The sequence below is a fragment of the Pituophis catenifer genome, unplaced genomic scaffold (assembly GCF_029215685.1).
Source record: "Pituophis catenifer annectens isolate HBS135680 unplaced genomic scaffold, rPitCat1.0.hap2 SCAF_2, whole genome shotgun sequence".
In the NCBI taxonomy this organism is placed as follows: Eukaryota; Metazoa; Chordata; class Lepidosauria; order Squamata; family Colubridae; genus Pituophis; species Pituophis catenifer.
Window position 1 is genome coordinate 174,750,086 of NW_027256882.1, and position 17,082 is coordinate 174,767,167.

Sequence of the window (17,082 nt, forward strand, 5' to 3'; positions counted from 1 at the left end):
TTAAAAATATACAGCCCGAGGCATTTATAATGCCTGACACGGAACAGAAAAAATGGCTGCAATGACTAAATCTCTTGTACAGTTTGCCCTGAAGGAACAAGAGTTTTTGCAATCCCATATTGTTGCAAAGGGGAATCAAAACCCCAGGCAGATCTGATCCCTTGAGTCTGATCTTTCTGGATCCAGCACCACCACACTAAACAACAGCCAAAGTATTATTCTTATCCATGAGTTATTTTCATTCTCCTCCCTTGCTGAGAGACCCCAGAACCCATTGGTCACTCACCTCTAAGAAAATCTATGCAAGCACTGCCTTATTCTCCAGCCACCCCCTTCTCAAGTCTCTTTGTGTCCTGGAAAATATGGGGAAGAAGTTAAAATTCCTCCTCTTGGCTCTGATCCTAGCAACCACCAGGTCAAATAGTTTTGAACAGCACTGCCCAAACAGGAACCTACCTGCCTCTTTAAGGTAGCAAAATCACCTGGTTGAATACAGATTTTTTTTCTGATTTCAAGACATTGACCATGATCTAAAATTGAAACCATAGTTTCCAAGTGCAAGAACAGAGCAATATAATCCAGGTCTTCCAGTCAGTCCATATATTTATATGACCATATTCACATTAAATTGGTCAGAGATTTGTTTTACTGAAATAAATAGTTTAAAATGTATAAAAGCTTATTGGTCTCAGTGATTTGTCCATTAAATTAACCTCATGTTCATTTCTATGAACCCCCAATTCATACTTCATATTTAAACTTTAAGCAATCAAAAAGCACACGAATATTCCATTAAAAAAATGGAATGTACTTAAAATGACAGAACATCATTATTTTTCTAATATAGACTTTAGCTCAACCTATAGGAGAGACGGAGAAGCCACTGCTTTGAACCCTCACTTTATAAAGTTTTTAACACAGATATAGAAGATAATGTGATGACGCCAGGCACTTTTCTCCATGATAGTCAGTGATATGAGCTGGAGGTGGAGAAATAACTTTTGCAATCATCTCACATATTTTGTTTAAGCAACAGCATTCCCTACCCTGGTATCCACAATATCTGAGAATTTGGGGAGCCACAGTCCAATGGTGAGGGAAAGAAAGCTAGATATTGCATTTCCGCTGGGGAATATTTCTATTTATATAGGGAACTCAGTCTCTGGCAGACATTTCTCTATTTCTCTTTGTGCCAGCCACAATGAGATATATACAGTGTGGGAAAAGGCCCCTAGAATAACAGACCTTAGGAGTTCGGAGCTTTAGCTAAAAGCTGAAAAGGCAGATGTTGCTACAACTAAGTTTGGGTTATCTAGCCATGGGGTCTGATAATGGCTTCAGGCTCTCTTCTGCGCTTTCCAGAAAAGGGATGATGTTGAATAAAATTACCCAGTGAATCAAACTGTTTTATGGAACCATTTGAACTGCTTTGCCACTTGGTATGAAAAGGGTCCTAATACCCTTTAACATTCCCTTTAGTCTAATACCAGCCCACCCTGAAACTCCAGATGTTCCCCAAACCAACTTTCTCCAAGAGAACCACTTACTCCCTTTTCTGCAGTTCTGAAACCATTTTCGACGTCTCATACCAATGAGTTCTACATCACATGGCACAATGAACTGCTTGCCCTTTATGCTTCTGCACAGACAGTGGAAACATACAAGACAGAGGCAAAAAAAGGAACCATCTCTCCCCCACTCCCAAGAATCCTAGTTCCACCTTAACCCTACCAGTGACCTCACCTGTGGGAAACAGCCCTGCCAGGGAGGGCACGCCTGCTGCACTTCCGTTGCTTGCTTGCCGCACCCGTGTCAGGAGTGAGCCTCGAGGCTGCTCCTTGTTCTCTCTGGGAGGGGCAGGGCATATTTGAACCAGAGTTTCCGAAGCTGGAGAGCTTCCTGCCAACCCTACGGTTCACTGAATTCTGGTACATGGAAAGGTGAGTGCTTCCCCTTGACAGATGATTAACCACAACTGACTCCCCATCTCTGGGTGGGGAATTTCAGACAGGCTTGGGGGTTAGTCCCCACCTCTCTTGCTTTCACTGCCATCCAGAAAGATTATTGAAAATGTTGGATCCATCCTTTTGTCACCCACCTCCTCCCCTCTTTTCTCCCCCACTTTCAAAATTAAAAAGGCACAAGACTCCTTGCAGGCAGTTAAGGAGTCTTATTCTCACTATGTAAAGTGGTGGCGATGGGACAGCATGAGAAACACACCATGGGGGATAAAGGAAGATTGGTGTCCTTAAATCTGGCCTCGGAGGGTAGAATCAAATGGCAATGCCAAATCTATACTCTTCCTACAATTCTACTTGGCAGGCAGAATTAAACAAAAAACACCCTCAGCTGCCCTCATCCCCAGCAGGCTACCTGTTCCAGAAACTTGATACCATTTGCATTAAGGACCAAAAGGAACAGATGGTGTGGGGGGGGGGGGGTTCCTTATCCCCCAGGGCCTTGGCCCTTTTGCACACCATCCCACTGCTATCACAGCCTAAGGCTCTGTGTGCTTTTCTTACAGAGCTCTTTAACATTTTTTCTCCCCCCAACTCATAAGCTACCCACCCCCATAATACAAGCCATGCTGACTCAAGTAGATTAATGGGTCTCAAAGCAGGGATTAGACACCAACAGGAATAAGGTGACAGGAGGAGCTGGATCAAGAAAGGGGTGGGGGTGGGGGTTAAGAGAAAACTGCCTAGCCCCACTGCTGATCAGCAAGCCTCCCATCCCCATCCCCAATCTTCCAGATGAGAGAGAAAGGCAGAGGGGAGAAAAAGCTGCTTAGTACACAACTGAATTCCATTTTACATTAACTAAACCTGAGGCTAGGAGGTCTCTGAAATCCACATATGCAACACCCACACCCACCCACCAAGTAGGGGGAAAAATAAACATTTCCATAATATCTTTAACAGGTATCCCTTGCCAGTAGAAAAGGAGGGGGAGAAGAACAGAGTCCATTGTCCACTTAGGCTCCGACTCTCATATGGTTTTTGCTAGTGGGGGCAGGAAGAGAAAGGCGGGATCAGACCATCCCTTCCAGCCTGCCAAGGACTGATAAGGTTGCAAGACATCTCACAAGCAGGCACTCTCCTGACAATCAAGGCACCAATTGTCTAGTGATATTTGTGTCAAATCTGTGCAGGAGTCACCTACCTAAAGCTGTTAACTATTAAAACAGGAGGAGAGGAGGGGAGGGAAGTGGGAAACACCTGGCCATGCAAATCTGACGCTCCAGGTAGAACAGAAAATGAATTGCCAGCAGAGCCAGGGAAAGCAAGATTTTGTTGTTCTAGCAATTAGTACCTCCATACAACTGCAATGAAACACATACCTGACCCACATCAATAGGCATATTTGAAGAACAGACACCTCATTTATCAGCTCTTGCCTCCTTCTTCCTGGCCTCCTCCTGACATTCGTAGGACTCATTTACTTTGTTCCACCAATAGATGGGGACTATATGCAAATATGTTTAGTAAATGCTATTAGTTCTAACTGAGGCTCCCACTCCATTTGGATACATTTAATTAAAATAGTTAAGGGAAAGGTGAAAGGGAAAGAGGAAAATGAGATTTAATTCCACAGGATTGGCACTTAGCTCCCCAGGGTTTAATTGTGGGGCTGGAAGCGCTTCCAAGCACATGCAACCATATCAAATGCTGGATTATGAAAAATAGCTTCAGCACTTCCTGTCTCCCCCCCCCCCTTGAATTCCTTGTAAATTCTTCTCCTGGATTATTCCGTCTTTTTTAAAATCACCATGTTCATAGAAAATTAAGGACCATGGATTTGCCCTTGGTAATTGTATGGAGAAATGCTCGCAATCCTGACCTGTCCCAGTCACGCCATAGCGCCTAGAAGTACAGTGCAGTTCTCTTCTTAATTTCACCCATCCATCTTGCCCATTGAGAAGAGCGGTATATAAATTTAAATATAAATAAATAAATAAGTAAATAAATTGACTTTCCCTTCTCCTACTCCTGCTCAGTCTTGCCAAGCATAGGAGTCCATGACAAATAAATCAAATACACAAGTTTCTGCTTGCTGATCATTACCTCAAGGAAATAGTCCACCTTTATTTGGTCCAGGACTTATTAGTTGGTTGATCTTCAAATCCAGATGTTGTCTGCCTTCTGTCTTCTTTCTGCAGTTCTTCCTCGGTGCACAGCTGTCACACCTATACACAGCTGTCAAGCCCACTGGTTGAATTACTCCGATCTTTGTAGTGCCATACATATACTGGAAAGACCCACTGCTTGAATTACTCCAATCTTTGTAGTCATTGAAATGTACTCAGCCTTTGTAGCCTTCTCCGACAGGTCATCCATACAAACCCATGCCTGCCTAACAAGCACCAAGGACATATTCTCACATTGGAGCCCCTGTCTCAGGACTACCCTGACACTGAGGCAGGAGGAAGCCAAATCAAGGTGATTTGGTAAGACACGGTGTTTTCCACTTAAAAAAGGAAAACAAATCCTGCTCTGTGTGAACTTTCTAGATGCATGAGGAGCCTCAGGGTGGTTGGTGATCCGCAGAGCATCCAGCTGGAGGAAATAGAGTCTTTCCTAGTTGCCAACATTTTCTTGTTTCTGGATTCTGATAGGGATATCAACTTGATGGAATCCTTCTCATGAGATCAGTATTCCAAACAACGGCTGTGGCTACCTCTGTAAACTACTTTTACCTCCACACTAGCTTGAGAATGCCACTGCTGGCCCTATGTCAGAAGGACAGCAGCAATATGAAGTAGGAGCAGAGATTGGCAAGGTGGGAGACAACATGAAGTAGGAGCAGAGATTGGCATGGTGGCAAGAGACCCACGCTTGGGGCGGTAGTGGGAGGGGGCAGGCAGCTGAGAAGAGGAAGAATCCCCTTTCCAACTACTCATTTCCCCATAGCAGCAGCAGCAGCAGAAACTGGTTTCCTGCCCCATGTGAGGACAGCAATATCGCTGGACTCATCTTCAAGACATAACAAAAGGACCAGTGTCAGGCAGTGGTTTCCTGCTTTCCTTCTGTCTTCAGGATGGGAGGAAAGCCCACTGCTCTCTTCTTCCCCACTCTATTAATGGGGAACATAATCAACCCCTTGTGCTTCAACTACACTACCACAAATATGGAGTAGAATATTAACACCGTCCATTAATATGCAATTGGAGAATTTCTATTGAACCTTTCAGTAAGCAGATGGTTTAATGGTCTTAAGAAGTGTGTTCACAATATAGCCAAAACAGACACATACACAGAGCTGGCACAATGAGGACGGAAAACATTTTGCAAATGGATCACTCCAACTATTTGGACAATAAGAGTTCACAAATCACAGCTGTTGTAAGGCATCATTCTGTCAAAATGGAGGTGATGCAAATCTGGGTCCAAAGATTGAGCTGATTTAAGAAAATAGGTTTGGGGGCTTTTCTCACTCTTCAAGAGAGCTCAATTCAAGAGAGACAATTCAGAACTGGGCATCAATCCTTGGCAATCATTCCTTTTACTTAAAAATCTGAACTGGTTGCAGGCTACCTCCTAACTCCACCCTAAAAGCCTCCCTTTCTCATTTTCTCCCAAACCATGTCCAGCTTGCAGAAAATTAAAGGCCTGTTTCCAAAAATTATAGAGCAGCGATTCCAAACAGGAACAAGAGACAAGATGGCAATCTGGCTTTCTAAATTCTACTAGCCAGGAAACACATGGGAGCTCTTAGATCTTGGAAAGAATAAAGCCATGCAGCCCATTCAGTTAAGAGCCAGATAGGCCACCAGTATCAGCACGGAAATCAGTTAACTCTGCATGGCTATGCAGATGGATCTTCTGCCCTCTATTCCCATCCAAAAAAGAGTATCTGAAATTCCTGCTGACCCAGGGGTTCCACTCATAGATGAATTACTAAATAAAATCTTGAGCATATAAAAATAATCCTACAATGTATCCTTGATAAGCACTTCTTAATGGGGGCAAGCAATAGTCACAATCCATATTATCAGCTTGCATTGCAGTGTGCCCCCTCCTTTCCTCCTTCCTGGCCAGGGTTACAATGCAAAAAGCAAGAAATGCTGTGAAAGCAGTTTAAGGAGGCTGGAGTGGGTGCTGGTTGAGGCCACGCAGGATTCTTTGCCTGACCATCCCACCAACAATCAAAGCCCCAGGCCTATCGGAAGCTTCTGTACACACGATGGGCCCATATGGAACGCATTAAGGGTTCTGCAAAAGGAAAGAAGTTGGAAGGAGGAGGAGGAGAGGCCAAATGTGGGTGGTGCAGCAGGATGTATCCTGCCCTCACCCTGCTTGTGTCTCTCTGTGTGTATGTATATTTTGGAGAGGGAATTAACCCTTTGCAGTTCAGGGAATACAGTAAGAAGGCAAGAAAAAAATGGTTTAATTAAACAGGGATTAAAATATAAGCAATTATTAGAAACAGCAGGAATTCAGGTTTCCTAGCTCACTAGAGAGCAGACATCTCAGTTGGCCAGTTTGATTGGCTGTGCTTCTGTTTCTTTCAGTCACCATTCCCCATCGCCTGTCCCAATGTAATATATGCTAAATGACTCCCATTTCATTAGCCATCATTCTTGATTACACTATGAAATGCTATCTTAGTGCTGCAATGATCAGCATCCCCCAAAGGTGCTTTAGTAGAGTTTACTGATCTCTAACCAGAGCAATATAAGATCTGTGGGGCAGCGAGACAGGGTAAAATAACAGAGGGAAGAGAACAATGGGGAGAGAAGGGTATCAAAAGATTAATGTCAAGAACATGTATGTGTCAAGCACAAGATTATGTTGAAATTCCAGTGGCTGAATGGCTGTAGTATTTGATAGAAGTCCTGCCCCATTGGTGGAACACTAGATATGCTGTGTCATGACCTCCCTAAAATAACAGTGGGGCACTAAAATGAAATGTGGGTGGAATAGGCAGCAAGAAGAAGAGCCACACCCTAACCTACTTTAATTCGGGTACCACCTGACCCTAGTGATGCGGTACACACACAAGTCTTCTCCATTTATTCATCCCAAGGACAGGATCTGCCCTCCACATATTATTAAGCCCAGGTATACGCTAATAAAGTGCATAATTTGAGTGACAGAATGGACAGCATCAAACTATCTTTTTCTGCTCCCAAGTCACACACACATACCAAGTCGGCTGATCTACATGAGCAATTAGTCAGGAAGGTGAAGGTCAGTTTGGGATAATGGGTGGTCAGAGAAACCAATCACACTAAGCAAAGGTTTGTTTAACCATGGTGAACTGAAGCATAATTGGCTATGTTTGCACACCATATTAAGCCAAAAGCAAACAAACCACACAGGGCTTAGCATGATGGATAAACTCTACCAATAATTCCTAAGGCTGGTTACAGATGTGCACAATGTAACATTTGGTGGCTCAGATTGGTATAAGATAGCCTCTCTTGGGCACAGTTTATTTGCAGTCTGAGATACTTACATGAATTCTGTTATGTATGGTTGGTACACTATCCTTCCCTAAACAACTTTCTCTATGGGAGTTTTACCTTTGCCAAAACCCTGGCTTCTTATCTCCAGCTCTACATCTTGCATTTCTTCCATTCGTCTCTAGTCTTTCCCTCAAAATATCTGAATTATTTTCAAACTGGATCCTGGAAACAATTATATGGAAACAAGAGTTATTATTTCCCATCATTATTTTCCTTCCCCCCCACCCCCACCCCTTGTCCTCATACAATCCCCATTCTTTACAGGATATAGAACTATGGATTGTACAGTATTGTATTTTTGTATAGCTTGTAGTTATCTTATTAATTCTTATTAAACATAGAAGTCTTGTCCGAGAATTGATCAAGGGTCTTCCAAGTGAGGACGGCAACTATTGATATGGACTCTCCATGCAACCATCTGAGACAGTGGCTGCTTCTGAACATTATTTGCCAGTTGCACAATTTAAATATGCATCTTCTGAATAGTATTTCTTCTGCCAAATCCTAATCTTCTGACATCATACAATTTGAAAGTGGAAAGCTCAGGCAAAGTTACTCCCAAATTCTTGCAACCACATTAAGAGGTGGGATAACGGTCTCAGCATAGCTGCAGTGCCAGTGGGATGTCACAGGGACACATCCTGGGCATCAGGATTAGTACATTTTATTTGCTGACCCAGCAATCTTTGGGACTATGCTGTTAACAAACAAGGTGTACCGTTCCTCAACAATCTTCCCCTTTCAGCCTAGGAAACTTTTCTCAAGTCTCAGGCCGAATTTCCCCCCTCCCCATGCTGAACCTGGCAGCTGCCGTTGACACAGTGAACTACAGCCCCAGAGTTCCCCAGCCCGGCCTCTTTCTAAAAATAGCATTTCTCACCCAGATGCATGGAAAAAATGGTGGGGCCAGCCAGATCAGACTGTAGGCATGGAAAGACAGCAGCAGTTCCCAGAGGTACCCTCTATTTTCTACTCAACGGTTCCTTAATGCCCCTTGGCACCCATCTGGACGAGCTCAAGAGCTTTGGCTTCTTAAGGTAGTAAAACACACGTCACTAATCAATCAAAGCAAAGTTCAACAGGAATTCTCTTGTACCTTCCCCATGGAAAATGATAGAAGCTCCCACTAATTTCAAGAAAACTATAAATAAGATGTGGTCCATAGGTCAGGGCTATCTACTTACTCAGTGGTACCTCAAACCCCTCTAGACATCTCCAAAACAGTCTTACAGACTGGATTTACGTATCACACCAAACCATGATTTGTCTAATTGTATTTTGTTCATCATTCCAAAAGTAGCTAGTTTCTCACAGCACATGAAGCAAAGATCAAACAAACTACATTAAGTGGTACTACTCCCAGATCTGGAATGCAGGCTTTTTAGTTCAGCCTACACAATAGGTCATAATGCTTGATTAAAGCACTAGTTAGATTCTCAATACTTCAATAAAACCTAGGAACTGTTGGATCACTACTTCCCCTAATGTGACTGCAAGATTTAATATGGGTTTACAATTGAGCAAGCTCTTAAATTAATCTCTGGGACTAAATGGTACTGGTTGTTTATAGTGAGGCAAATAATTATAATACCGTACAAGAATAAATATGATTCAATTCATAAAAATACAAAGCCACTGATCGTTTAAAAATTGTTCCCTGAATAAATCAGTACTGGCAAGGTTCACACAACACATTAAATCAACCTTTGTTTTCATTGGTTGGGGACTCAGCATATTATGTGAACTCAACTAAGATTAAAAACAATAGCACTACATCACAAACCTACTTCTCTCTTCAAAAGCAAGCTCTCTTTAACTTATACTCTTCACAGGTAACTATAAGATTCCAGCCTCAACATTATTCAATTAAAATTTAATCCCACATTCCTTGATACACCTCAGTTCACTTACATGAGGCATTAGCTGAACTGCTGAAACACACATATTTAAGTTTGATTTAAAACTCTGGGGTGTTCTCTTCATCAAACTATGCATTTTTAAATAAACATGAGACTTTTTTTAGGGCCTGAAGCAGATTTTCTTTTCCCATCGATTTTTGTTCTAATCTGCTTGAAGATCAGAGAAAACATTAGAGGTGAGCAACAAGGTAAGCATCTTTTCTCCCCAGAAAGCTCCTTAGACATGTCCCTTCCTCTGAGCCAACCAGCATCAAGTTCTTCAGACCACATGCATCTCCACAGCAGGAGCTAGAAGGCCTGGGACTTTTGGCCTCATCCTAAACCAGGCTCTGGCCCCCAGATAGTCCCCCTGCGGCTTTGCCTGGAGCCAGGATGTGGCTTTGTTTTTATGTCAACCAAGCAGTTCCTCAAAGCTTTGTATGAAAGGAGGATAAGGGAGGAGATCAGAAATGCAGTTACTGATACCGGAATGGGGGAAAGAGTCGAATCAGGGGACAAAGATGGTTAGCACCTAATCAAACAGCATGCCAGTTGCTCCTGCAGGAATGTAAAAAAAAGCCTATAAACAATCATTACTTATACAGCTGTCCCTTCCCCATTGTAAATTGCCTTCCTACAACTTCATTTGCCAATTCCATACAGCAAATGTCCTGTGTCTCTCACAACATTCCTGGTTTTTTGCACCTCCCAAACTGCTCTACATGTACTACAGCAGATCACACTCCCAACCAATGCAGTCTGGGAGAGCAAACACATCTGGAGGTGCCAAGTTGGGACAATCTGGACTAGCTCTTAAGGAGCAAAAGATTTCCAACACACTTCCTGTTAAGCAAGACATTTTGCATCCAAGCCATGCCAGTCAGCCACCCCCTTGTAGAAGCAACAAACCCAGGCTTCCTTTGTGGCTGAAAACCTGGACTGCAAAATGGAACTGATGCACATATAGGCAGAACCTTTAAACTGGGTTCCAGTTGAAGTGAACAGACCTGATTAAGATCTCTTTAATCATCATCATCATTTATCCTTCCTAATGTAGTGGAGAATACTTAGCCTGAAGGGTGAGAGTGAGGGACAGAAGCACACCAGCAGACCCCTATTCTCTCCCAGCTGTAAGGACCCTTCTGTTTGCAACTATGTAGAACTTATGACACTACACTGCCACCCAGCAATTTGGGCCTAGATCACTGAGGGCAACCGACACCACAATCTTATTTATGGCAGCTTTAGGTCTTCAGCCCACTGGTTGCTGAAGGAAAAAGGTCTACAATTTCAAAGCTCAGAGTGCGGAAAGCCAAGATTCCTGGGCTGTTTTTTTTTTCCTCAGCCCAAAAACAAAAGAAGAGCCTAGTAGCTAGATCGTGGTCTGGAAAGATTAAAAAAGAAGGAACGGAGAGAATACACTAGCTGTTGTTGCAGTACTAGAGATTGTATATTTTTTAACATTGGAAGGAACAAACCAGGGCCTTAATCCAAGCCATATTGGCTTTATAGATGAAAAGCTTGTTGGGTTTGTATGGTTTCTCTTCACAGTGGCAGGACCCACCCCATGCCTTTGCAGTCTTGCCAGGTGTTGGTTGAGGCACAGGGGGAGGGAAAAAAAGAGAAAGACACAAAGCTTACTCTGGCCTGAATCAACAAAGGAAAGGGGCGGAGATGGAAAAAGTTTGCCCCATCTCAGAGAAAAAAACAGGGCCAGAAAGGCTCCACTGTGTATCCCATTTCATCTCCCCCACCCCTTAGAGTTATGCTCTGAAGCCAACTCTGTAGGCCTCCATTCAGTTCTAGCCAGGAGGAAGCACTGTCTCTGTTAAGGCCTGATGCCTGGTATCATAATCAAGAATGCTTAAAAGCAAGGCTGGTGTAGGTTCCCTATCCCAATTATTATGAAGGGGGGGGGGAGAGAGAGAGAGAAAGAGACAAGATACCTTATTCTCAAGTCACAGTTTCTGTACCTGAGATATGCCTACCGGTATGTGTGTTTCACAGCTTTTTGCAGGCCACACAATGCTTCTAAGAATATCAGACTTGCAAGGGTGACTCAAATGTGTCAATATCTCCTGTGAGAGTCTTCACATCAATGGAGGTGTGGGGAGAAAAGAGACACCAACCTGCACATTTGCACCTTGATTGGGAGCAGTTTGGCATCTGACTCAGAAGATACAGCATAAAAATCCCATTAAGCTAAATACTGTACAGTACATGAACATATGATTAATTCCTCTGTAAGCTTTTAACATGGTTAAAAGCTCTGAATTTTTCTGCATCTGTTTGCATGGATGCTAATCCATAGTTTACTCACTTATCCAAGTTTTCTGCATTCATATGGGTAAACCACAAGTTAGCCGTACAGTTGTCTTGTCACAATGCTTTCACTACACAGTGATTGGCTTTTTACAGTTCAGCATGTCATGTGAACGCAGCCAGAGAACAAAGTGGCAAGGAGTTCCACTGATGCAATTTACATAATCTCAATATAAATATTCCAGATATAGAAACTTTGGCAACAAGTTGTCTCCAAGATCATTCAATAGCACCAAGTTCAATTGCCTGGCTATGGAGCTAATTGCCTGCAAAAGGGTGGAAGAGAGGAGATAAATGAATTGCATATGAAATCAAAGCAGTTCTGTTTTCCTCAGCTGTGTTAAAAAAAATCCTGGGATTAGAGAGTGCTGAAGCTAATATTCCTGCAAACATCTCTTTTCTGAACCTCCTCCATTTCAATTTAACTGCCATGTCTCTTTGTTCCGAAAGCTGCCTGCAGTTTTAGGGATTTGAAAAGCAAAATGGCAGGATTGTAAAAAAAAAGAAAGAAAGAAAGAAAAAACAGGGGAGGGGGAAAGTTTCAGAATGAAAGGCCAAGCTAACTACCCTAAGAGGAGGTGGAAAATAGGACACAGGAGAAGCAGGAGCCACACTCCTATTGTAAGCACTTTGGGGCAGGAGCCTAAAACGGAATGTCTCATTTTTTAACCCTATTACCTACAACGATGGAATTATTTTAAGCACAGCATTGCTTTTGCTCCCTCCCCGGCATAAGGAAAGAAAACTCCCCTCCCCACACCACTTTTTTTTTTTAATCTACTTTAACTCAAAGCTGCTACAAATTACGAAAATGAAATTCCACCGCGCTTTTATCTTTAGCTTTCATGTTGCAGACACCCAAATAATCTTCGCCAGATTCCACGTATTTTTCTTTTTCCAAAGAAAATGTCTTTTTCAATTCATTGATCTAACGTGGGATCCCTCTCCCCCAACTGCAGAAGAAAACCCGAGATCCTTCTGGGATACAGGCACTCTCGCCTTTAACCATTAGGCATTAGTTCCCTTTGCTAAAGATGACTATCGAAACCAAGCATTTATTTTACAGTACGACTGTACCCGTCTTCGCTCGGCGTCAAGGAGCAACTGCTGCTTTTATTTGTTACCCCAAAGCACATAAGCCGTCGCCCCAAGAAACACCCTTCCCAGTCCTCTGGCGCTTACCAGCTCGGATTTGGGGCGAAGTAGTCGCTCCCCCTTCGATGTGATAGGAGAACCTCATGGCTTTGAATTGCTGGGAATATGATCCACTGGGTTCCGGACTGGGCATCCCCATCACGCTGGCTCTCTGCATGTCTGCACTGCCACCCCCTCCCTCCCTTCTTCAGTCCCCTCCAAAATCCCCCCGCGATCGACCCCCAAACGCCAGGCTGCTTGAAGTCTCCATCAAATTGCCCCGACCTCCTTCAGAAAGGATCTGGATTCGACCTACTAAGACGTCGCTGGAGCCGGGAAGGGGAAGCGATCGGGGTGGGGGAAGGCGCGGGAAGGAGACGAGGAACCCAGTGGATTGATTTCGTTGCTTTCTAAGACAGATCTTTGCAACAAGTCGGCACAGCTCTTGCAGGAAGTGTCGCCCTGGCCAGGCAGGAATGTATCAGAAAGCTTGAAGCTTATCCACGTTGGAGCGTCTGCTAAGTCCTTCGCTCTCCCACTCCCCTCGCTTCCTCCTCCTCCTCTCCTCCTCCTCCTCCTCCCGCCGCGCTCTCTCCACACCGACTCCTCGCTGAGTGGGTTGGCTTTTTCGTACTGCAGCGCCAGGCGTTGAGAGACGAGTACTTGCAAGCAGATTTCAATCCTAGCTTTTCGGGTCTTGGCTTTTCTTTCTCGTAACTGGATAGAAATGGGATTTCGTTAGCCCCACGCAGCCATGAATATCTCTTGGCTTTTACCGCCTCCCCGAGGAGGAGAGTATTGGGTTCTCTCCCCCCCACTCCTTCCTATATCCGCGAGGATATTGACAAAAGTCTGAAAAAGAGGAGGTGTTGGCAATTTATGGAGGGTTGGGCTAACAGCTGTTGTTGGGAGAGAAAAAATCAGCTCGTTTTGAACTCGGCTTACTTGGAGGTTGTTGGGTTTTTTTCCCCTTCCTTTCTCTGTATTGTACCGCTTTTTTTTTAAGCCTTGGGTAGGGCAAAAGGCAAACTTTGATCTCTGATAGCATTTAAAAGAAGTGCACATTTTAAATGTTTTGCGTGTCTGCAGATTATTACTATTATCCACCAAAACCATTGCAGGACAAAGGTCTCTTCGTTGAAGGTTATGGACCATAATCCACCATGCTGGTTGGTCCAATGTGGGTTAGTAGGTTTATGGTTTCCAACTTCCCACTGACTGGCCCAAAGTTACCCAGCCAGCTTCTCTGCCCAAAGGGGAGCTAAGACCTGGTTTCCCCACTTCTAGTCCAGCACTTGAACCACTAGCCATACTGGTGTTCTGCTTATATACACAAATATCCATATGTAATGGATGTATTCATTTATTTCTAACCTCATAGCTGGAATTTAGGAGTTTATCCTTCTCTCCTTTCTGAACTTTTCCAGTCTTCTCCAAAATGTTAAATCCTTCCTTTCTCAATCTTGAACCAGTCATGCAGTTTTCATAATATGCATGGGTATTTTGGTTCCTCTTTCAAGTAAGGTCCAAACTGTAAACAAGCCAAGATCAGATGTTTACTAAGTACTTTTACTTGTGTCTACATCAGGACTGGAATCTCTTGGAATTTTTCTTTCTCAAGTATTTCAAAGAAATTTCACAATTCTCAATGTTTTCGACTCCTGTTGTCAGTTTTGACTTGTTTTTCCTCAAACCAGCTCCCAATATTAAACAGAGTAATAACAATGATAGCAGAGCTTGATAGGGATTGTATGGCCTTGAAATCATATTTGTGTCTGTTTCAAATTAATTTCCCTAACCTGAGGAGGAATAAAAGTCAATGCTTATTTTAAAAACTAGCAAAAAAAAAAAAGGTAACAAAATGCTTTTAGGTACATATACACCCACCCACCCACCATTTTCTGCTTTTCACAGGATGGAGAAAAAACGCAAAAATATGCTTGCAAACCACTACAGCTGTGCTCAGTCTAAACAATGTAAAGGCACAGAACATGGTTTTTGCCAAGCCAGAAGCTACATGAGAAAAAGCAGCTTTTTCCCCATCTAAACAACATGATATTAAAACAGCTACTCTTGATTTCTTTTGCTGCTGTGTGGAACATTTTTCTCACCAGCAGAAATCATTCTTGAAAATGATTTCCTGGTTTGGCTTTTCAGGATTTAGCTATCCCATAATAGCTCTGGTTATGACTATAAGAACACATTGAACCTCACTCATGAACCACATTCTACGCTTGCATGTTGCACAAACAGCCTCATCACATCTCTTCCACCGAGTTTCAAAATTCTGTTGAGCTCTGCACATTGAACCGTTTGCTCCCTACTCCCTTCTGATCCATCCTCCTATCATCTTTAGGTAATTAACGGTGGCCTTCATTGCCACAAAATGTGAGGGTGCTAGCCACTAACATGGTTGGGTTTAAAGCAGTGGTGAAATCCAAATTTTTTTACTACTGGTTCTGTGTGCATGGCTTGGTGGGCATGGCTTGGCTTGGTGGGCGTGGCAGGGGAAGGATACTGCAAAATCTCCATTCCCACCCCACTCTGGGGCCAGCCAGAGGTGGTATCTGAACTACTCAAAATTTCCGCTATCAGTTCTCCGAACTGCTGAAAATTTCCACTACCGGTTCTCCAGAACCTGTCAAAACCTCCTGGATTTCACCCCTGGTTTAAAGGGTTTGGATAAATTCAGAGAGAGCAGGAAGTCAATCAAGGGCTGCTAGGATGAAGACTCCACTGAGAGTTGGGGTCTCAGAAATATGCTTCCAATATCGATTGTAGGAGAACCAAGTATCTTCCACATCACTTGTGATTGCCCCAGAAGCACGAGAAACAAAATGGTGGACTAGGATGGGCCTTGGTCTGATCCTGCAACACTATTCTTATGTTCTTTACACTGTCCCTGGCAAATTTTGGCTCAAAACCACTTCAGAAAGGATGGCAAACTAATGCAGCTTATAGTTTACTGATATGGACTGCACAACAAGCCAAAGTATGCCTCCTCTAATCATATTTAACTAAATAAACCTTAATCGGTTGGGTTCTCACTACATACTAAGGCAGTGATGCCAAACCTTTTCGGCACTGAGTGCCAAAAAGGGAATACTTCGCTAGTCAGGGCCGCGACCAGGAAGAGGAGCTGCCCAAGAGGCATGCACATGCCGGATAAGGTACTTCTGGTTTCCAGCGTATGCATGCGCACCGGCCAGCAAGTCTTCCAGTTACTGCCACGCATGTGCATACACTGATCAGCTGGCTGGTGCGCATACTCAAGCCGGAAAATGGAAGACCAGCTCTCCCGGTTTCCGTCACTGCCGCATGCACAAAGGCCAGCTGATTGTCGTGTGCGCATGCGTGCCAGAAACCTGGAAGAGGAACGGGCAACGCCGCGCATTACAGGCAACATGGCTCCTTGTGCCACTTCAGCCACACATGCCATAGGTTCGTCATCACGATGCTAAGGAATAAATAATGTTTATTCTGGACGAGAGCTGCATTGTTTCCCTTCTTTTCCCCAATGTCTCATGGATCCATGAAATCACAAATTGTGAGTAAGGCTGAATTTTTCCATTTGTTTTCTAGTTTGTTTAGCAAGCATATCCATGCTAGTATCTTATATCCCATTATATATCCCTTAACTAAAGTTTGTGGCTTACAGTGTTGTATGAATCTAAAATAGCCACTCTTGGAAGTTTGGCTAGATAAGATTTACTTACTAAAAAAAATTATTTAAGTGTTTTGTATAAATGCACTTTTATGTTAGGACTACAGGTCTAGGTTGCAAATATTACCCAACTGTTAGATGCAAGCTGTGAAGTAGAATTTTGTATATCCCTTTGTAGTACTGTTATGCTTTGCAGTTCAGCAACCCCATTTTGCACACAGATCTAGAAATAATATCTAGGTTCACACATTGTGCTAAATTATATTATAATTTACCTGCTTTGAGTCCTGTGTATGAAAGACCCTAAAAACAAATGTTTAAAACATAATTTATGCCATATTTTGTTGTATAAAACTGATTGATTCTAGTTTTGAACAAACCATAATTAAGCATGGCATTGCACTTAGTGTGAATCCAATCTCTGAGTGCTTCTATGATACGCTGAAGTATTGTGCTGTAAAGAATCAACAAGCACACACTAACTTATTTCTATTCTGTCTGACTCATTGATCAGAGATGGAAATTGACCTGTAGCCATCTATGTTTTGTAAGCTGCAGCATCTGGTTCAAACTCCAGTTTCTGCAAAGCAAATTGA

At 43.2% G+C, this 17,082-nt stretch overlaps 1 protein-coding gene across 1 annotated transcript in view; it reads right to left on the bottom strand.

The window, feature by feature from the left end:
• FGD1 (FYVE, RhoGEF and PH domain containing 1) overlaps positions 1-13,000 on the bottom strand; it is a 53,662-nt gene extending 40,662 nt beyond the window's left edge. The window contains exon 1 of the mRNA XM_070935143.1: positions 12,871-13,000. Coding sequence (XP_070791244.1) covers positions 12,871-13,000 — 130 coding nt within the window. The remainder of the gene's footprint in view (positions 1-12,870) is intronic.
• Between the last annotated feature and the right edge of the window lie 4,082 nt (positions 13,001-17,082).